This window comes from Mesoplodon bidens (assembly GCF_964165515.1).
Source record: "Mesoplodon bidens genome assembly, chromosome: 2".
Lineage (NCBI taxonomy): Eukaryota > Metazoa > Chordata > Mammalia > Artiodactyla > Ziphiidae > Mesoplodon > Mesoplodon bidens.
This window is the reverse complement of record NC_138177.1, coordinates 151,141,646-151,162,608: the sequence shown is the minus strand read 5'-3', so window position 1 is coordinate 151,162,608 and position 20,963 is coordinate 151,141,646. Positions and strand designations below refer to the sequence as shown.

The window sequence follows — 20,963 nt, the reverse complement described above, 5'->3', positions numbered from 1 at the left end:
TCCAGGAGGGGCCCTAGGTGCCCCTCCTACCCCTGCCATCCCCCCCACTTAACCCTACCGCACAGATGGGCATCATTAAAAGTGAAACCGTCTCCACTCCGGGGATTTGTAAAGGAAAGTGGATGCAGTTTCCTTGCAGTGATGATTTCGTCATGCTAAGTGCATAGTGCAGCTTCACAAAGGGTGTTGTCTGCCTGTCCGCCCAGGGTCAAGCATGGGGCAGGGCAGTGGCAGTGGCCTGTCCCACTCTTCAGGGCCACATGGTCAGACAGGGCAGAGAGAATTAGGCCATCAATCACGTGCTTATTGAGGGGCTGTGATGTGTCAGGGCACAAGATCCCGAGAGGCCACAGGTGATGGGCAAATTGTGCTTCAGAGACTGGCTGATGCCTCATCGGAATTAGGGACATGGGACGGGAGGTCCCCACTGGTCCCCTTCTCAGCTATTTTGCTCTTCGAGGCTCCCCTGAGCTGACCCAGGGCCTGTCTTAAGGAGCAGCATCAGGGCATGGAGGCCAGGAGCGTGCAAGCCACCCAAATGGCCAAGATGAGTGCTGTAAATTGCACAGCCTTCCCCCACCCTGCTTCAGGCAGAGCTTCTGACCAGCACACAGGGGCCTGACGCTTCCCCTCTGAGAGGAGCAGCTGGAACAACCCTCCTCAAAGACTGGTCTCCTCCCACCCGGACCACTCCGACTGCTGTGTGGGCCTGACCAAGCACTTCTTCCAAAAGACCATAGCCTCTAGAACGTGGAAGTTCCGGGCCTCAGCAACAAAGTCCTTCACTGCGTGTGGCTGCACCAGGGAGAGGAGAGGCGCGGCAGAGCCGCTGTGCATCCCAAGCAAGCTGCACGGGTGCAGTCATATGGGCACATTTCCTGGGGCAGAGCTGCAGAGGCCGTACTGAGGCAGGAGAAGGTCCAGACCCAAGGTGGATGGACTGGGCATCGTCGTCTTGGCTGGGCAGAGTTCTCCAAAGTCACCATCACACCAGCCTTAGCCCTGAGGCAGGACAGTGGGTCTCTTTGGATGAGCTGAGCTCGGCTGCTGCTGTAGCTGGTGGCTCTGGCACCGACCAGGAGGCTCTTACCTGCAGCCCCTCTTACCCTTCTCTGTGGGGACCTCACTGTCTACACGTGGTGAGCTCAGGCAAGACTCTGGCCCATCCCCCCTTCCACCAGGTCTTCCTGAACTGCCTTCCTGGGCCCATTTCCACAGGCCTTTTGGGCAGGGAATGTAGGGGTTCCTTTAGTTCTAGCCCCACTTGCTAGGGATTCTAAAACAGGGTGTCCCAACCCCACTTGCCTTGTCTCTCCCTCTCTCTGACACATGCACACACACACACATTCCTGTGGGCCCTGGTGTCTTAAGGGCCAGTTCTAAGTCTGTCCCTAGGACCTGCCTCATAATCAGGCCCCACCTGAATCTGTGCCTGCCCTGCTTTGCAGAGAGCAGTTTGCCCTGTAGCCCCAGGACAGGCCTTACTCTGGACTTCTAGACACCTAGAAAGCCCTGCTCCTAGGACCCTGGCCTCTGGGGTCCACCCCCTCCTCATCACAGTCCTTGTAAAGCCCCTGCTTTCTGCCCCCAGCAGTGCTGAGGGCCCATCAACCCCAGCTCCTCTGGCACAGCCTCTGCAGTGCTGGCCATGAATTCTGTATCCTGAGCCCTGCTTGTGGGTGGTCCATGCATGGAGAAACCCCCAGTGCTGGCCTGCCCACTGGCCTGTGCCCCCCTGCCTCCCAGCCAAGCGGCAGCCACTGGGAGGCCCCCACTGGGCTCCAGCCATCAGGAACCTCAGCATCCGGGTCAGTGTGGACTCCAGCTCCATTGACATTTGGGGCCCAGTAACCCTTAGCTGTGTGGGGCTGTCCTGGGCATTGTGGGATGTTTGCTGACCCATTAGGTGCCCTTAGCACCCCCTTGTCACAACTCACAGTGTCTCCAGAGCTTGCCCAGTGTCGCTTCGGGGAATCCTCCTCCCCGTTAAGAAACACTGCTCTGGATGGACAGCCTCGCGCTGGCTGTCATCTCCATCCGTCTCTGACTGTCTTCTGCCGTGTCCACGGGGCCTGACGCCGTGTCTCCTCGGATTTGGCTTCAGTGTCCACCTCACGTCCCTCTGTCCCCTAGACTTGGGGTTCCCATTGTCCCTCTGAGACCTGCAGTTGCTGCATTTCACGGGACCGTGCATGTAATGCTCCTGGCCCAGTGCTGGGCACACAGTCCGGAGCTGCTTGTGCTGTGGGGATAGCAGTGTTGGGCCTTCATCACCCAGTTTCGTCTGACTTTGCTCACAGTTGCCCGCAGCTCCACCCACAGTCTAGCAGGCCCAGGCGTGCTGGGTGGACCAACCTCTCTCCGTCCGACTCCCTCCCCCAGTGACTCACTCTCTCCTTCCATCCACAGCATCTCTCTCCTCCAGCTCTTAGGACACACAGCTCCCAGGCACCAGGGAGGAGCCACGCCTCCCACAGAGCCTGGCCTACCTGCCCCCACCCTTCCCCCTTCTCTGCAGGGACCTGGCCGCTGGGCCGCAGCTGTCTCTAAAGAGGGCGATGGCTCCACGGCCTTTCTCCCTACAGGCTCCCAGACCAGCTGCTCACGCTCTGGTGCCACACAGCGTGGGGCTGCCTCAAGGTGGAGGGGTTCTAGTGGCCCACGCGCCTTGGTGGGTTTGTGGGCTGGGTGGGCCCTGACCCCAGAACCCAGCTCACTGGGTCTGTCCGAGCCTTGAGGTGTGCGTGAGGCATGGGGGCCGGCCTGTGCCCCACTCCCGCCCCTCCCTGTCCCACCCTTGGCACCTAGTGCCTGCCAGCGGGACGCAGCCCTGTCCGCCGTGTCCTCCATGAGTCCTGAGTCTTTTGTGAGCGGCGTGGTCCGCGCGCACCTGCGGGCACATGCGTGTGCGTGGGGCACGAGAGTCTTGTCTCGTTTCCGTGCTGTGTGGGCAGATGAAGGTTGGCCTGTTTTTACTCTCTGTGTTTCTCCTTGTCTTTTTTTTATTTCCTCCTCATCCTCATCGCACTCTGCCATCAACCCAAACTCTCATCTCTCAGATCAGCGAGAAGGTTGGTCCTTTTCACTTCTTATCCATCTACAGTTCGCCCATCGACGGGATGCTCCCGTCCGTAGGGAACGGGGGCTCGGTCAGCTCCTCAGGCCCCAGTCAGGCCTGCCCGCCCACTGGGCTCTGCGCTCCACTGTTTGGGCGGCAGGCGGGCAGGACCAGTGGTGGGTGGGCAGGCCCCCCTGCCCCGCATGTTTCTGCTGCTTGGGTCCCTGACACCCCACGTGTCTGCATGTCCCCTTAGCTGGGCTCCCCTGCTGGGGAGGTCAGGTGGGCATGGTGCATGGCACGAGACTGGGCCCTGCCTTTGTGCCCAGGCCAGGCCAGCTCTCTGCTCCAGGTGGAGCTCAGGAGTGGTTGTGGGAGCAGTAAGAGCCGTAGGGCTTTACGCATACCTGTGGGACCTTCCACAGTCCCCCTCACCTAAAATCCACATGTGTCCAAGCTCAGTCGAAACCCCTGGGAAGATGAAGGGGAAAGACTAATGGAGGATGAACTCACCCCTTGAGATCCTACAGCACAGGGCGAAAGTCCTACAGAGCCTGCACTGTCCTTGAGCCCCTCTCCCAGGCTGGATGGGCAACAGCCCTGCTCTGCCTACTGAGTTTAGGGTCCGGGGCGCCGGGTGGGTGGCGCCATCTTGGCTCACTGAGGAAGTCTCCCAGTGACTTGTCCTTTCCGTCTCCGACCAGATCCAAATGAGGGTCTTCCCACCTGCCCCAGGCCCTTCTCTCTGCCTGAGCCCCCCAGACAGCTGGCACATCCTCAGTCCCATGCCGGGTGCTGGGCATTCAGAACAGGAGCTCACACCTGACTGAACGGTCAACTGCCATTTAGGGAGGCCCACGTGGGAGCCTGCAAGAGGCCCTGGCCCAGCCGCAGTTTGGGGAGCGCTTCTTAGAGACTCCACCAGCCCATTCCAGAGCAGTCTCACACCCCCAGGGCCAGGCCCCTACCTCCAGTCCTGGGGCCAGCAGTAGGGGCTAGTGGTCCTTCCTGTGTCACGTGGTCTGAGTGGTCAGAGGAGGTTCTCCTGTCTACTGAGCTTTGGGCTAAGCCCCAGGGAGGAGACCCAGGCCACCTGGTCCCCTGTTGCATTCTCTCTGCGGCTTGAGTTTCCTCCGCGAGGGAGAGGGAGCCAGTCTGGAGGAGGGCTATGGCCTCGGCTCAGATATCAGCCCTGAGCATCCATCCATATGCACTCCTGAGCTCTGGGGCATTTCAGTTACACCATTTCGCTGACCGGGCAGATCTGCCGGGTCAGTTCAGAAAACAGTCATCAGCAGAGAGAGCCCAGCCTGCAGCCGCCTGCCCCTGCACCCCTTCCCCCACCCTCCTAGTCCCTTGTCCCTTCTCTCCGTCTGTGGTCCCACCCAAAATAAGCATGTACACAAATATTTAATGGGAAGGCATAAATGAGTTTCTAAATATTCCAGGGGGATTTGCCTGGCTGGTAATTTGTTTGGCGCTGATAATTCCATGTTACATTTTTCCAGCTTTACTTAAAACTGTGCGCCGGCATTTAATTACTGCTCTGCGGCGGCCACAAGGTTATTTATTAAAGAGTTATTTTATCTTGATACAGTGGATCCTGCCCCTTATCCCCTCCTGAATGCTGTGTTATTTTCATCAGAGAAATTTCCGCGAGTGAATGCAGATTGCGGGGCTGCCTGCCCCCGCGGTTAGGCTGTCACCCCACTGAATGCTGATGCCTCCAGGTGCCGCTCCACCCTGTCATAGCGGGTTGTCAGCTCCAATTATTAGACTTAAAAGTTACATCTGGAATATAATCCAGCAATGGCAAGGCCCTGCTTTGGAAACTGTCTATAAAATGTCAGCTCTGAGGATGCACAGGGAACGGTAATAGACTGGCATTGTTGGAGCTCAAGATTAGACCCTAAGTGCATTTTTCCCTGGCTCTGGTTTTTCCTTCCCTGCTGTTGCTTCTGTCAATAGACCGAGTCCCTGGCGAGTCCTGCCCCTTTGGGAGGCCTTGTGTCTGTGACAGTGGGAGGAGTGACAGTGGGACTGTTGCAGGGAGACGCCAGCCACCCCTGGCTCTTGGGATGGGGGTGGCCATCCAGGCAGGTCCCAGGTGCGGGCCCCCATGGGCACTCGGGGTCCCAGGAGGTAGTCTCTCGTCTCTGTTGCCCCCACCCTCCCTCTGTGGACCTACCCTGACCCCCCTCACACTGTGGGGAAGATGAGTCTGAGCTGTGGGAAACCGCGTCCAGGCTCCTCGTGTGTGGCTGTGTATCCCTGTGAACGCATGAAGGGTGGCGCCCTGCCAAGGTGTGCCTTCCAGGAGTCCCTGGGCTTGAGGCCTTTGCGTGGTGCTAGGGATGACCCCAAGGGTCACATCTGACCTCTCACTCACCTTAGCCCCTGGGGTTCTCCCTTCCACCTGCATCTAGGAGGGGGAAAATTAAAAATAAAAACAAAACTCTTCTCGATGTTAGTTCCCAAAGGGCCTCTGTTTCCTGGCAGTGGCACAGAAAACCCTGTCCTCCGGGACTATTTGAGGTAAAGCCCAGTCAATTTCCTGCACTGCTTAGCTTGGGACCCAAGGTTTATCGGCCAAGGACCTACTTCCTTCTCCTGGGGCTCTTTGTTCTTATGTCTAGGGACCTGATTAGGTCCCAAGATTCTGCCACTGACCACAGTCAAGCTTGCAGCTGTGACCTGACACAGGCTCAAGGCCCATCCTCATGTCAACTGGAAAGTGTCTTCTCCTGGCAGCCTCGGCTGACCCCGAAGCTTCTTAGTGGAGCCTCCTAGGTCTCTTTTCAGCCCTGTGAGCCGGGCCTCAAAGGGGCGTGAGCTTTTTCATCCCACAGACCTACTCTAGTACGTGTATAAACTTGGGCACGTCCCCGACGTGTCAGTCTTCAGTCAGTTCCCCCGTCTGTAACTGGGAGGTGCTACTAGCATCCACAGTGTGGAAACCTGCAGCACATAGGAGGTGCTCAAGAGTGGTTTCCTTCCCCTAAACCCATTTGGATGCCTATGAACAAGGAGGAGATGGGGCAGCCACTGGCTGAGAGTCTTCACTTAGTCAATGAAGACTGCTGTGCCTTTCTGCTCGAGCCAGGGCTGTGCCTTCACCGGCAGGCCTGCCTCTCCTCCGTGGCCTGCCCTCCAGGCTTAACGCCAGAGCCCAGGGAGTGCCTGCACCATGTACGTGCCTCCCAGCCTCACCCTTGTGCCATTTGCGGGGAGTGCTCAAAGGAGGCTTTGTCGTGGCTTCTTCCTGCCAACCACGTCCCCGGGATCCACCTGTTCCCTGCCGCACAGCACTGCTCTACCTGTGACGCGCCGTTGTCATTCAGTGTAGACTCCCAGCTTTAGGACAGATGACAGAAGCCCACTACTCTCAGCTTCATCGCAACAAGGAAACTTTTCTTACAAAACTAAAAACGTAGAAGCAGATTTGGTGTCAGGCAGGCCTGCATCCAGATATTTGAACGGTTTGATTGGGCATTCGTCTCACTGTTTTCACAGCAGTCCGAAGTCTCTATCTTGTTAGCCAGATCTGGGTCATGTACCCCAAGAACCGAGAGTGGGGGCTGAGATGGTTCTCCTAAGAAGATGAGGATGTCGATTCTAGGGGGAGGCAGAACGCTAGACACCCACGGGACACGCTGAGAGCCCAGTGAGCCTGGGGCACAGAGGGAAGTAGACCCAGCCCCTGGTGGTGGTCATGCCCGGCCCGCTGGGGCACTGGCAGTGCTTTGGTTCTGTCTGGAGGCCTTGGAGTCGAGGCAGGGGCTGAGGAAGGTGTAGTCTGGGCTGAGGAGTCCTTTAAAACTCCATGCAGGAGATTTTAACATGGGGGTGAAATGAGCAGATTTGGATTTGTGCCAGCTGTTTGTGGAGGGCCAGTTACGGGGTCGGGGGCCCAGAGGGTGTCAGCAAGGCAGGAGGAGCAGAGGAGAACCTGGTACAGCAAATCCAGGGAAGGATGGTGGCTTGGACTTTGGAGGTGGCAGTCCCCTGTGGACTTGCAGAGAAATTAGCGTTTGAAAGATATTTTCGGTGGTGCATTAGCAGGACCTGGTGATTTGCTGGATGTCTGGTCTGTGGGCTGCCACTTTGACCCCTGTGTAGCGAGGTCATAGGTTGGACCAGGTGGAGTCTGCAGTTACTTCGAGCTCTGATTCTGTGCTTTTGGGCCATGCGAGCAGCAGTCTGGCATTTGTGGTGGAGGTGCTCTCGATGTAGCACCGTGGGTGCTTCGCATGCCTGGGCTCCCCAGCAAGGGCCCTCAGAGACCCACGCTCTGAGTGGTCCCCTCTGGCCTCTTAGGCTCGCTGCCTGCCTTCTCCAGCCCCATGTGTAGGGGTGCCCAGGAAGGACACACCCCAGCCTCTGCCCACCAGCTGCATGCCCCGTCTGCATGCCAAGCATGTCTGCCCACGGCTAGGTCTTGCCTGCCTTCCCTCCCTCTGCATGTTCCAAAAGTCTGTGCCGAGCTTGCGACTTTGGCAGGGGGGTGGGGGGTCCAGGCTGCACCTTGAACTGAGAGGCTCAGAACAGCTTCTGGCCCAGGGAGCCCAAGGCCGGAGGTCATGGCCAGGCACAGCCACCCTCCCCCTTGAGATCCTCGTTCATTGGTGCTGAAGGCCGTCTGCTTGGCACCCTCATCATGTTACTGCCATCGTCATGCCCATCCTGCCCGCGGACCACGTCCCTGGCCCGCCCCGAACCCAAACCCCTGCCCAGTCCCTCCTGGAGGCCGCCCCTACTCCTGAGTTCTCAGGCTGTGCCTTGAGCATGGCTGAGGTCCTGGCAGGTGGTCATGCCACTACCCTCATCTCTTCCTCTGGGACCGTGGTCTGGAGGTGGAGGCAGTGGCTCGAGAGAGGGTGGCCGTGTCACTTCCAGGCTGACCCTCTGCCCTGCCCCAGTCATGCTCTGAGGACCCTCCACCCTGGGATGCCTGGATCTCTTTCACTAGTGCCCCAGCTAGCCCCTCTGGAGACCCCTGGGGGGTCAGGAGCAGGTAGGGGCGGGCACTGGAAGGCGACCTGGGATGTGGCCCTGACAAGGCCTTGCAGTGAGTCCCTGTGTGACCCTGGGCCTCAGTTTCCTAGGCTGTAAAATGGGAGCTTGGTTGTGGAATCTCTCGTGTTCCAGACAGTCCCTGAGAGTGGGGTGGGAGGTGGTCAGCCGGGACCCAGGGACTCCGCCCCTCCTGTCTCTGAGGTGGGCTTGGCTCTGATGAGAGGGGCTTCCTGGATGAGGGGCACCTGCCCTTGCATCCCCGCACGTGTCCTGCCCGGGCTATGAGTGCCTCTCTCCCTCCTCCCGCAGTGCGCCGCGTGGCTCCTCGTTTCTCCATCCCTCCCAGCAGCCAGGAGGTGATGCCGGGCGGCAGCGTGAACCTGACGTGCGTCGCCGTGGGTGCACCCATGCCCTATGTGAAGTGGATGTTGGGGGCCGAGGAGCTCACCAAGGAGGATGAGATGCCAGTCGGCCGCAACGTGCTGGAGCTCAGCAACGTGGTACGCTCCGCCAACTACACCTGCGTGGCCATCTCCTCGCTGGGCATGATTGAAGCCACGGCCCAGGTCACCGTGAAAGGTGAGTGCCAATGGCGTGCCTGCCGTGGCCCGTGGCCTTCCCTGTAGCAGGGGACGCGGCAGGCGAGTGTGGCTGCCGAGGCACAGGCAGGGCTGAGGGTCGTTGCTCTCCTGGTGCCCGGCCTCGGGGTCCTCCTGGCCCTTAGTTGGTGGAGGGAGGGGTTTCTGTCAGAAATTTTCTTAATCATTATAGCTAACAGGTGTTGGGTCCCTGGGGGCAGACGCTGTGCTGGTTAGTAAGCAAAGATTATTTTGTTCAGGTGGTGTCACGCTTGGAGATAGGTGCTCTCGTTGTCCCGATTTTATTTTTTAAGTTAGGAAACTGAGGTGCAGGGTCACACGGAGGTAAATGATGGAGCAGGGACTTGAACCCTGGGCATCTGATTCCACCGCACACCACTCTAACCACCACATAGCACCAGGCCCTCGGCTTTACCAGCCTCCTGGCAAGAAGGATGGGAAACAGTAGCCAAGGAGGGTGGGTTCTCCCCGCCCGGAGCCCTGGGACAGGCGCATGTAGAGCAGACTCCTTGGGGTGTCCTGCTTCCACTCTCCCTTCCAACACACTCCCATTCTGCAGCTGAAATCATCTTTTTCAAAAGGTAAAAAAAGCAGGATCATGTTACCCCCTTTAAAGAAAGGGAGAAACACCTTCCAGTGGCTTCCGGCTGCTTTTACGATAAAGACCAGGATCCTCACTGCCATGAACCGAGCAGGCTGACAGTCCTCAGTTTCGCCGTGCCCTCACCCCTCCCTTGCCATCACTGGCTCCATCTTGCTCTCCAGGTCTCAGTTCTGTGAAGCTTTCCCCGATCACCCCATCCAGGAACACCCCTGGATTTTTCTCCATCTCAGCGCCCTGCTTTCTGCTGTCCTTACCCATACCAGAACCATGATTATCAACTCACTGATCGTTTCTCTCTTACGCTGGAGTGTAAACCCCACGAGAGCAGGGACGTGACTGTGTGACAGTGTGTCCTCAGCCCTAGCACAGTGCCTGGCACAGAGTCGGCACTCAGTATTATTTGTTGAGCGATTGGCTGTGGACCTGGGACCTCACCTTCAGTTTGAGCCAAGCCACGTGGTCCGTGGGGCCAGCAGCCCGTCACTCTTTCTCAAATCCAGGGCCATTCCCTAAGGAAGTACCTTCCCTCTCCCAGCCCCTGGTACACACTCTTGCCAGTGGAGGAGCCCAGACATGCTGCAGAGGCAGAGCTCTCTGCTCCCCAGCCCGTGTGCCTCCCATCTGCATGGGGCCCGGGCAGGCCCCCTCTGGGTCTGTTTGTTAGATGAGTCACCAGGGCTGACGTGAGGATCCAAGGAGTCCTAGAAGTGACTTGGGTAGACAGTGAATGACCCAAGGCCACCAGCCCCCACTAACTGAACTCAGAGGTCACCAAGGGCCTTCCAGGCCATTCTTCAGGGTGGGCTGTGGGGCTCGACCACACTCCGGTTGGATGAATCCCAAGGGCAGGGTTGGCTCCTGGAGTCATGACCTCAGGAAGCCCTGAGCTTTCCACTTTGTCCCCAGCTCTGCCGAAGCCTCCGATTGACCTTGTGGTGACAGAGACAACTGCCACCAGTGTCACCCTGACCTGGGACTCTGGGAACTCAGAGCCTGTGTCCTACTACGGCATCCAGTACCGTCCAGCGGGTGCGGAGGGCCCCTTCCAGGAGGTAGACGGCGTGGCCACCACCCGCTACAGCATCGGCGGCCTCAGCCCCTTCTCGGAGTACGCCTTCCGCGTGCTGGCGGTGAACAGCATCGGGCGCGGGCCCCCCAGCGAGGCGGTGCGGGCGCGCACGGGGGAGCAGGCGCCCTCCAGCCCCCCGCGCCGCGTGCAGGCGCGAATGCTGAGCGCCAGCACCATGCTGGTGCAGTGGGAGCCGCCTGAGGAGCCCAACGGCCTGGTGCGGGGCTACCGTGTCTACTACACCCCCGACTCCCGCCGCCCCCTGAGCGCCTGGCACAAGCACAACACGGACGCCGGGCTCCTCACCACCGTGGGCAGCCTGCTGCCCGGCATCACCTACAGCCTGCGCGTGCTGGCCTTCACCGCCGTGGGTGACGGCCCCCCCAGCCCCACCATCCAGGTCAAGACACAACAGGGAGGTAGGCGCTGGCCGGCCGGGCAGACCTGGGGTGGGCAGGGCTGGGCGGCGCCTCCTCCCTCAGCCATGAGCTTGGGGCCCGTGTCCGCCCACACGGCCACTGCGGAAGGCGGGGCGGGCGTGGGGGTGAGACCCTGACTTGCCCTGCCTCCTTCCCCTGGGTGCCCCTGCCCCCGGGGTGACTGGCGAGGCTGACGGCGCCGGGCACGGGGTGTTGCAGTGCCCGCCCAGCCCGCGGACTTCCAGGCCGACGCGGACTCCGACACCAGGATCCAGCTCTCGTGGCTGCTGCCTCCGCAGGAGCGGATCATCAAGTACGAGCTGGTGTACTGGGCGGCGGAGGACGCAGGCCAGCAGGTGAGCGCTCGGCAGGGCCACAGGCGGCAGGGCTCCGCCTGGTCCTTGGCGATCTGTGGTGGGCTCACCGAGGCGGGCTCTTCTCAGTCTCTGTGGTGGTGTGGGCACAGCCCCTTGAGGCTCGGGCCCACGTGGCCTGTGTGGTTCTGTAGTCTTTGTCACCCCTGTGCCAGGGACAAAGGCCCTAGGTCTGTCCTGGGTCTCCTAGGCTCTGTGGCTCACGTGGCTCCAGTAGAGCCCTAAGGTTCCCTGGGACCACGTATCCCTGGTGTTCCCATGGCCATGTGGTCGGTGAGGTGCCCTTGCGTGGTCCAGGTGGCCACGTGGCAGGGAGCCAGCCCTGCGGCCATGGTGGGTCCCCAGGGATCAGCTTCAGCCCATGTTGGGGGTGACCTCTGAGTGACCTTTCAGGTCAGGGCAGTCAGTGAGTGCTCCTTGCTCTTCCAGCACAAGGTGACCTTCGACCCCACCTCCTCCTACACTGTAGAGGACCTGAAGCCCGACACCCTATACCGCTTCCAGCTGGCTGCCCGCTCCGAGATGGGGGTGGGCGTCTTCACCCCCACCATTGAGGCTCGCACAGCACAATCCAGTGAGTGTCTCTCGGGGCCGCTGTCTGCTACGGCTGGGCGGGACACGGACACACACATACCCCTTCCCTTCGACCAGGTGGGTGGTCAGATCTGCTGGGCCCTGGGCTCAGTCTGGACCCCAAGTGAGGGACAGGTAAGTGCCCTCTAGTCTGCATCCAGGCGGCGGCTGCCCTCGCTGCTCCCTGCCCAACTCCTGCCCTCCCTCAGCCCCACCCCCGCCCAGGTAAGTTCTATGTCTCTGATTCGTCTCCTCCTCCCACCCGCTCTGTGCTGGTCACACGAGCCCCCTGGGCCACCCTCAGTGGAGGGACCGCTGTGCTCACTGCATCCCAGACCTGCTTTGGTGGGCGTCTTCCCTCCCCATATCCACACATCTCATCTCCCTGTTACCCATACTCCTACCTCTTGCCCCCTCCATGAGAATCTGTGTGAGCCACGCAATCACACTGAGCCAGCTGCACACAGGACAGATGAGACCGTGTGACCCGCATTGGGACTGTGTGGCCACCCGTGTGTTGGACTGTCCGTGAGGCCATGTGTGAGCCCACTTTGTGGTGTGGTGTGTTACTGTGTTCCTGCGTGAGTGAGACTCTGATGCCGTGAGTGTGTGCACGTTCGAGCAGCTAGCTGTGCAGCACCTGAACGTGTATGTCACTGTGATCGGGTCTACGTGGCTGTTCTTAGGACTGGGATCCAGCGAGTGTGTCCCAGTGACAGACCGTGAGCCCACAGGCTGTCTGGTCACGTGGCCACAGTGGGCCACTGTCTGTGAGGCTGTATGTGATAACGGGGCCATGCGTGTGTGGCTAGTTGGGATCATGGCATTGAGACAGTGAGCACATGTGATGGTCTTCTGAGGCTGTCCATGTCACATGGGACTGTGTGAATGTGCCATGTGTGACCTGACGTTCATAGATTCATTCCATAAGCACCTGCCATGCTCCTGTTAGGGGCCCATGCACACTGCAGGGCCAGCAGCACAACCCTGACACAGCCTCTGCCCAAGGGGGTCCTAGTCTAGTGGGGAAGACAGATATTAAACCCACAGTTATCCAAATGAGCTTTTAATTACATTTGTGTAAAGTGCTGCAGAGGAGACAGCAGAGAGATGATGTGACAGGAACCTCATCTGGTTTGAAGGGTCGAGGAGGGCTTCCTTGGGTGACACAGAGGTCCCATGCAGGGGGTCAGCAGGTGCAAAAGACCAAGAAGCAGGAAGGCACTTGACTGTGGTCAGGGACGAGCAGCTGGCCAGTGTGGCTGGAGCAGCCGCCAGACCACAGCATTCAGGGCGTCGGGGACAGAGGACAGGCAGGAGGGCTGCCTGCCTACCGCGTGCAAACGCATGGGCCAGTCTGACAGGACACCGGAGACCAGTGAAGAGGCTGTGCATCAGTCTAGGCAAGAGACAGCGGCTCAGGTGAGGTGGTGGGGTGGATCTGAAAGCCGTCTGGGATGCCGCTGGCCAGACTTGGGGATGGGTTAGGTGTGGGGGACTGAGAGAGAGGGACACGTGGGGTGAAGCCTTGTACATGGTGTGGAGACTTGGGAGGAGAGCGGTGCCGCTCCCTAGGACAGGAAACGGGACAGAAGCAGGTGTGAGGGGCGCACATGGTTCCAAGGCCCCCAAGCTCAGGATGCTGTGTGCCATCCAGGTGCTGATGCTTGGCAGGCTGCTGGAATCCAGGCCCGGGGCTGGAGGTGGACTGTGAGAAGGAGGACCAGAGATGGGAGGAAATCCAGGAGAGGGGAGTCTTGGAGGTTGCAAGAAGAGGGTTTCAAGAAGGAGACCAGATGCTGCTGCTGAGTGATCAGGGCCAGAGGGACGCAGGCGTGTCCTCTAGGTCTAGTAATGTGGAGGGGTGGACCTGGCATGAGGGGCCGAAGCTGATTGGAGTTCCACGAGGCGTGTATGAGAGGTGAGGAAGTAGAGACAGAGAGCTTAGCTGGGGGGAGGGAACACTGTAGCTGGTGCAGTCGGTGAGGGGGAAGCTCTGGGGCTGAGGATGGGATGTGTCTTTTAAGATGGGGAAATCTTGAGCATATTTAAATGCTGTTGGGAATGTGCCAATGAGCAGAAGTAAAAAATATGGAAAAGAGAAAGACAGTTGGAGGCTCAGGGGGTGGGGAAGAGGGCACAGCACGGGTGATGGGAGAGATTGGCCTTGGACAGGAGGGCACGCCCTCCCTTCCCAGGGGAGGGAAGGAGAGACTCAGAGCCGATGCAGGCTGGTGGGTTTGGTAGCAAGAGACGGAGGAGCTGCTTTTGGGAGGCTTCGGTTTTCTCTGCAAAGTAGGAGATGGGGTCATTTGCTGAGAGGAAGGGAGGCGACGGGAGCTGGAGGTTTGAGGAGCGTGGAGGAGGTGGAAGGTATTTTGTATTAAGTGACAGAGGGAGCCGGGCAGAGAGCAGAGAACGGCCGGTAGCATGGACGGCCCGGGGGAGGCCATGGGGCGCTCACAGAGTGCCAGCCTGCCTTGGTGGCTTTTTCTACGCACCCCCATGCCACCTTGGAGGAGATGGGGGGTGGGTTCATTCAGAGCTTGGGACGGGCTGGGCAGGAGCTCAGAGAGGGGAATTTGGGGTGTTGGTAAGAGTGGTGAGGTTCTAAGCTGAGTATCGAGGGCAGTATGGAGGTAGGTCAATGGATGAGGTCCCTGGGGGTGAAGCAGGTGCAGTGCGGGGGGCCCTGAGCAGCTGAGCTGGGACAAGAGGTGAGGGCCTGCGAGGGGGTATTGGAGGCCAGAGTTCTAGAGAGAGTGGCAGCATCTGGGGCAGGACCACAGCAGCGCAGGGGAGGAGAAAGCTCTGAAGACGAGGGGCTTGGGAGCCAGTGGATCGAGAGGCTGCTGGAGTCACCTGAGCAGGAGGTGGTGTTAGAACTCGAGATGAGAAAGCCCAGGTGATGGCAGCAGAGTCCTCAGCGGGAATAGGAGCCGGAAACATCACTGGGAACGAGGAGGGCACAGACCCGCCTCCTAACACCCAAGGAGCCTGATGAGTGAGAGCCCCTCCGATGGGCACTTTCCCTCCAAACTGCCTGGGGGCCTCCAGTCTCTGCGGTTTCCTGTGGCTCAGCCACAGACACCCTGTCGAGGCAGCCTCGCACCAGAAGAGCCATCAGGTCACTTGTCCTGAGAAGAGCGAGAGCTGTGAGCACAGCAGCTGGGGAGGGTCTCCGTGTGTGGTTGTGGGTGTGACCAGGAGTGAGGGTGGCGTGGCCCCGTGCTTGTGTGCGTCTGATGCCCTGTGCGTTGTGTGTGAGATAGTGTATGTGTGTGAGGCTCTGTGTTAGAGCTGTGTGTGCGTGTGTGTGTGTGTGCCTGTGAGAGAGAGAGAGAGAGAAGAGCCTATGGTCCAGAAGGAGCCGGGCTGTCTGGCGGCAGTGGCGGTAGCCTGCCTGGAGGGGCCCTGGGGTAGCCATGACGCACCCCGGGAGTAGCCTGCCTGGGTGAGTTTCCCGTCCTCTGTGACTGGTCGCCATGCCTCTGACCCCCACCCTCCATCTGCCTGCTTCCCCCCATTTGTCTCCCCCAGCCCCCTCCGCCCCTCCCCAGAAGGTGACGTGCGTGAGCGTGGGCTCCACCACGGTCCGGGTAAGTTGGGTCCCACCGCCAGCCGACAGCCGCAACGGCGTTATCACCCAGTACTCGGTGGCCTACGAGGCGGTGGACGGCGAGGACCGCGAGCGGCACGTGGTGGACGGCATCGGCCGCGAGCACTCCAGCTGGGACCTGGTGGGCCTGGAGAAGTGGACGGAGTACCGGGTGTGGGTGCGGGCGCACACGGACGTGGGCCCCGGCCCCGAGAGCAGCCCGGTGCTGGTGCGCACCGATGAGGACGGTAGGCAGCGCCGAGGGCAGGCGGGGGCGGGGGCCGCCGTGCCGCTGGACCCCCGCGCCAGGCTCCCAGGGCCTTGGCCTCCCGCAAGCCCAGAAGGACTTGTTGTCTTCCCAGTGCAGGCTTAATGGCCCCAACTGGGGAGATGTAGCTTGTGGGACAGCCTGTGCCCAAATCCCAGCTTCGGGGCTTCCTCAAGGCAGCTGGAGCCTTAAAAGGCTAAGGCCGAAGAGGCAGCCCACCCAAGATTTGAAAGGAGGAGGACTGGGGAGGCTAGTAGAATCACTCAGGAGAATCACTGAGGTTCTGCCTCTCTAGACATTGGCGTGATGTGGGGCCCAGGAGATAGGACAGGTTGTGCTGACTTGGGGTGGTCGAAGGCCTGGTGCCCCGCCTCCACCTGTTCCCCACCTCGGCCCTCCCCACCAAGTGAGGCAGCCCTGGGCCAGAGGGGTCGTAGGGTCCCGGGCTCTTCCCCATACCAGGCAGAGGGAGCCCTCCACGTTCCTCTCCAGGGCAGACAGTCTAAGGAAACTGCATCAGGGCCTTTCCTGGGGCAGTGGGGTGCGAAGGCAAGGCCCTGGAGCATTCTGTGCCCGCCTGAGCCCGGATCCATACCACACACCTAACTTCCTTCTCCGCCTGGTCCCCAGTGCCCAGCGGGCCGCCACGGAAGGTGGAGGTGGAGCCGCTGAACTCCACTGCCGTGCGCGTCTCCTGGAAGCTGCCCGTCCCCAGCAAGCAGCACGGTCAGATCCGCGGCTACCAGGTCACCTATGTGCGGCTAGAGAATGGCGAGCCCCGCGGCCCACCCATCATCCAGGACGTCATGCTGGCCGAGGCCCAGGTGTGACACTGGGAGGTGGGCGGGTGGGCGAGACCAGCATATTCCACTTCCTCTTCGGAACCCAGGTTTGCTCCCCTCCCCTACCTGCTCTCAGAGGGACTGTGACACCAAGACATCCTGCTGTATCGGGCTAGGAAAGCGCTAAGACCATGAGGTTAGGGCCAGGTGCCAGGAGCACTCCCTCCTCTTGTCTTAGGTCTGCCTGAGCTATGCCAGTCCAGGCTCGGCCAGCCCCATCTGCCCTGGTGACAGTCCCAGCCTGGCAGTCACCTCTGTGGCTCAGCCACCAGCACTAGCAGTGGGGAACACTGTCCGCACAGACCCAGGCCTCAGCCCCCTCAAGCCCTCCTTTGTGGTTTTCGGAAAGTGCATTCGCTGTCAGGCTGGGCTGTCGAGATATGCTTTCCTCCTCGGCAGCCCTCCTCCCCCAGCCAGGTGGTCATCTCGCCCCACTTGGCCCTTGGCATTGCAGAGTTCTGTGAATGGCCAGGCTGCGGTGTTGCTCTGTGCCTGGCACGGAGGGGGATGGCACAGCCCCTGATGTTTGCCCTCAAGGGCTGGGCCTGTGCCCAGTGTCACACCCCGCTCTGTGCCCTTTGTCCTCAGAGGATGATGATTTTGCCCGTGAGCTTGGGGTGAAGTCCCTGGGCTATTCTCGGCACTGGTTGGCTACCCAGATGGAAAACCTGGGGTACTGGGAGGTTAGGCGAGGGGGCCTGAATTTCCCAGTAAGGGGTGGCCGAGCTCAGATAAGAAGCCTGGTCTCAGGATTCCTGGGAAAGGGCTGTAATTGCTACCACGAGTTACCTCCCAAAATATTCTGCTGAAGATTCAGAATGCCTGATGTGTCTGTGCTCAAGGGCTTTCCATCCAGAATCAGGGCTGTGGCGGGGTAGAGCCTGATTCCCCCACAGAACCCACACACCCTCCCTGTCCAGGATAGGTGCAAGCATGTATCCTGTGTTCTACGTGCTGCGCTTAGAGGTGAACTTACCCACAGGCAAACAAGGGCCTTTGTCTCTCTGGCTGGGCTCAGCCTGCTGCCCAGAGGGCGCCCTCTTCCTCCTCTGGCCTGCCTGGTGCTGAGGGAATGGGGTGGAGGAAGTGAGCTTTTGGACCCTCCTGCATTCCTGGGGCAGGTTGAGGGCTCTTCCTGGAGTCTCAGCAGACACACCCACCCAGAAACATCCCGGGAATGAGCTCTCTCTGGCCCCTCCTGCCCCAGGGGGCCAGCAGCACAGCTGCAGCCAGTGGGGTTCCAAAGGAGCCACTTCACTTCGGGTGCCCCCTTCTGGTTCTAAGTGGTTTGGAGGGAGCTGGGCCATAGGACGAGGGACACTGTCCTCTTGGCCACAGACAACCTGTGACAGGAGGTAAACATGAGCCCAGGCTCTAGGGAAGCCGAGTGAAGACGGAGGGCCTGCCCTTGCAGCCCCGCCGGGACTGGATTGTTCTGCTCCAAGCTAGGAGAAGAGCAGATGGGGCCCGGTCCCCAGCCTGGCCACAGGGCCCAGCTGTCCCCCAAGCACCTGGTCAAGGACACCACGGCCTGTCCTTCCCCACAGCACCATCTGCTCAGTCCAGGCCCTGTCAGTTCTGAAAGAACCATGGGGGGTGTGCCCTCCACTGCTGTGTGGCCAGACCTGTCTCCTTTCCTGTGTGTCTCCATCTCAAGTTTGTCTGTTTCTCCAGGTCTCTGACTCCACCTCCCGTCTCCTTTTTTTTTTTTTTTTTTTTTTTTTTTTTTGCGGTATGTGGGCCTCTCACCGTTGTGGCCTCTCCCATTGCGGAGCACAGGCTCCGGACGCTCAGGCTCAGCGGCCATGGCTCATGGGCCCTCCTTTTTTTAATACATCTTTATTGGAGTTTAGTTGCTTCACGATGCTGTGTTAGTTTCTGTTGTACAACAAAGTGAATCAGCCAAATGCGTACATATATCTCCATATCCCCTCCCTCTTGAGCCTCCCTCTCACCCTCCCTATCCCACCCCTCTAGGTGGACACAAAGCACCGAGCTGGTCTCCCTGTGCTATGCAGCAGCTTCCCATTAGCTATCTGTTTTACATTTGGTAGTGTATATATGTTGATGCTACTCCCACTTCACCTCAGGTCCCCCTTCCCCCCAACCCCATGTCCTCAAGTCCATTATTTATGTCTATGTCTTTATTCCTGCCCTGCTACTAGGTTCATCAGTACCAGGTTTTTTTTTTTAGATTCCATATATATGAATTAACGTACAGTATTTGTTTTTCTCTTTCTGATTTACTTCACTCTGTATGACAGACTTTAGGTCCATCCACCTCACTACAGATAACTCAATTTTGTTTCTTTATATGGCTGAGTAATACACCATTGTGTATATGTGCCACATCTTTTTTATCCTTTCACTTTGTCCCTTTCCCATGGTCTGTTTTTCCTTCCTCTCTCTCTTTGTGTCTCTCCCTCTCCCTGAGAGTGTTTTTGTCTGTCTCGTTGTCTTCTCTTTCCTGTCCTCTAATCCCTTCCATCCTCTCTCCCTCTGTTTTGCTTCAGCCTCTGTCTTTCCCTTCTTCTCTCACTCTGCTCCTCGTGAGCACCTCCATTCCCAGGCCTGGCTTGGACATCTCAGGATACCCCAGGCAAGGAACCTAGAGCAGTGCCGGGCCCAGCCACACCCTAGAAAGTGGCCGTGGCCAGGAGGGACAGTTGATGGCCTCCTCCCGTATCTTGTCCCACGCTGCTCACAAGGGCTTTACAAGAGAGCTTCCCAGAACAGAGGCACTGGGGCCATTGAACAGAGACCAGACCAGCACTGCAAGAGTCGCTGGGCCGGAGGACCCCATGGCACGTCTATCCTAGGGATGGCATGGACCATCTTCCTGTGCTGTGCTGGACAGCTGCCAGCTGCCAGCCCTCCAGTGCCACAGAAGCTCCCTCCCTCTACCTGTCCAGCTAGTAAACCTACAAGCACCATGGCCTAAAGAAGAATGTACCAAGAATGAGCAGCAGTGCCAGCCCAGAAATATGCCTTCCTACCTTGATTTTCAGGCATCCCAGGAAGGAACAGGGCTCTGAGGACTTCCCTGTGCCTGTGGGGCAGGGTCCAGCTCTGAGCTTGGCACTCACGGCCCTTATCATCTTTCTGGCCATCCTGCCTGGGCCCCTTCCAGCCACAGTATAGCTCCTGCTGTTCCTAGGGCAACCCTCCTTGCTTAGGGCCACTGGCTAATCTGTCTTCCCAACTGGGATACTTTTGAGAGTGAAAGGAGACATTGTGAATAATCATACCAAGTTGGCAAGCCTAGGCCAGGACTGGCCCCGGCAAAACAGGTGTACCGCCCTTGGTGTCTTCTCTCCCCTCTGCCTGAGCTGTGGAGCCCACCCCTCAAGTCTGGCAGCCTTTCCCTCGAAGTACCTCCAGGTGGCGCCCTCCGACCCCTCAGTGTCAGGGAGCCCTTGCTCTGGCCCTCCGCTCTTCAGGTCTCACCTCAGCCCTGGTGCCCACAGTTGGGCTCACACACATTTGGGCTCGTGAGGCAGGGGCTGGGATCTTTGGATGGGGAGTGGTCCTGGGTTGCCACCCCCCGGGGCACTTCGGAGGCCCGTGCCCGCCATCTGCCCTCCCTGGCCAGGCCCCCTCGGAGCCAGAGTCCTTCACATCCTGTCTCCCTTTCTCTCCCTCTCCCGCGGTCAGTGGCGGCCAGAGGAGTCCGAGGACTATGTAAGTAAGAGGTGTGCGAGCGCGGGCAAGACCTGGGTCAGGCTGGGCTCATGGGATACTCCCCCTCCCCCGCCTTTCCTCCCAGCCTGAGCCACCAAGATCCACAGGGCACCAGCCACGTCCAGAGAAAACTGGCGCTTAGGCACAAGCCCGGAGCTGAGCAGTGATTGGCATTTCCTCTAATCCTTACTTCTCACCTGTCGAGCGCCAATTGCAGGCCTGTGTTCAAGATGGACCAGGGCCTGGCCCCTGCTCTAGCCAGATGGAGATGGAGTTAAATCCGATCCTGATTGTTAGGCCTTATTGATCCCTGGAGTGAAAAATCACCTGCTCCAGGCCCAGGCTGGGAAGGGAGTCTGGGGGCCGGGTTCCAACATCGGTGCCTTCTGGAGCCCCAGCCCTGGGAGACCCTCCAGCCAGGGCAGGAGGGGACCTGCGAGAGGTTGGTGGCAGCTGCAGTGGCCCCACCCGAGGCTCAGAGCTGGAGGGACACCAGGGTTGGTGGTGACAACTCTGTTCCCACTGCGCGGTGGTCCCCTCCCTTTTTCCCACTTTTCCCTCTGTGTGGTGTGGCTTGGCCTCCCGTGGTGTTTCTCGGCATGTCCAGAAATGATGCCTTGGCTGGAGATGGGCGTGTGGGCAAGGCCTACCAAGGCACGGGGACGCTGCCCTGGCTGACTTCTCAGGCATCGCTGGGGACAGTGTACTCCCCAGGGTGGGGTTTCTCTGTCCCCCTCGTCTCTCCTCCCTGGCTCAGGAAGCATTGCAGGGCATAAGGTGCTCACAGAGCCAGTGCCTAGAGCGGGGCAGGAGGGGTCCCGACTTGGTCCTGCAGGGTGGCGCCCTGGCCCACCCCTCCACC

At 59.5% G+C, this 20,963-nt stretch overlaps 1 protein-coding gene across 2 annotated transcripts in view; it reads left to right on the top strand.

Moving 5' to 3' along the window:
* The window catches only part of PTPRF (protein tyrosine phosphatase receptor type F), an 85,947-nt gene that overhangs the window by 45,472 nt on the left and 19,512 nt on the right, over nucleotides 1-20,963 (top strand). The window contains exons 8-14 of one of the 2 annotated variants that reach the window (XM_081225610.1): nucleotides 8,384-8,653; nucleotides 10,184-10,765; nucleotides 10,985-11,121; nucleotides 11,569-11,713; nucleotides 15,253-15,558; nucleotides 16,209-16,402; nucleotides 20,075-20,101. In XM_081225610.1, the coding sequence (XP_081081736.1) occupies nucleotides 8,384-8,653; nucleotides 10,184-10,765; nucleotides 10,985-11,121; nucleotides 11,569-11,713; nucleotides 15,253-15,558; nucleotides 16,209-16,402; nucleotides 20,075-20,101 (1,661 nt within the window). The remainder of the gene's footprint in view (nucleotides 1-8,383; nucleotides 8,654-10,183; nucleotides 10,766-10,984; nucleotides 11,122-11,568; nucleotides 11,714-15,252; nucleotides 15,559-16,208; nucleotides 16,403-20,074; nucleotides 20,102-20,963) is intronic. The other variant, XM_081225611.1, reaches the window with a different exon arrangement.